Below are 345 nucleotides of genomic sequence, written 5' to 3' on the forward strand. Positions count from 1 at the left end.
GAGAGAGAGAAAGAGAGAGAGATGGATAGCAGATAGAGATAGACAAAAAGCAAGAGAGACGAGACGAGACAGAGGAGGATACATGTTCTTTCACCATTGTGCAGGTGCAGCTGTCTACGCGGCGACCGCAGCAGAAAACCATAGAGGCCTATATCAACGCCCCGATGGCCGACCCGCCCGCGCACACGCTAGAGGTAAGCGCACGCTAGAGGTAAGCGCACGCTAGCTAGAGGTAAGCACACGCTAGCTAGAGGTAAGCACACACTAGCTAGAGGTAAGCGCACGCTAGAGGTAAGCGCACGCTAGAGGTAAGCGCACACTAGAGGTAAGCACACGCTAGCTAGA

General features: G+C 53.9%; 1 protein-coding gene across 2 annotated transcripts in view; it reads left to right on the plus strand.

Moving 5' to 3' along the window:
- Positions 1–108: 108 nt before the first annotated feature.
- LOC106819303 (arginyl-tRNA--protein transferase 1-like) overlaps positions 109–345 on the plus strand; it is an 8561-nt gene continuing 8324 nt past the window's right edge. For both annotated transcript variants that reach the window (XM_014823949.1, XM_014823948.1), the window contains exon 1: positions 109–194. In XM_014823949.1, the coding sequence (XP_014679435.1) occupies positions 165–194 (30 nt within the window). In that variant the 5' untranslated portion in view covers positions 109–164. The remainder of the gene's footprint in view (positions 195–345) is intronic.

Source organism: Priapulus caudatus, unplaced genomic scaffold (assembly GCF_000485595.1).
Source record: "Priapulus caudatus unplaced genomic scaffold, Priapulus_caudatus-5.0.1 Scaffold3133, whole genome shotgun sequence".
NCBI classification, from domain to species: Eukaryota; Metazoa; Priapulida; class Priapulimorpha; order Priapulimorphida; family Priapulidae; genus Priapulus; species Priapulus caudatus.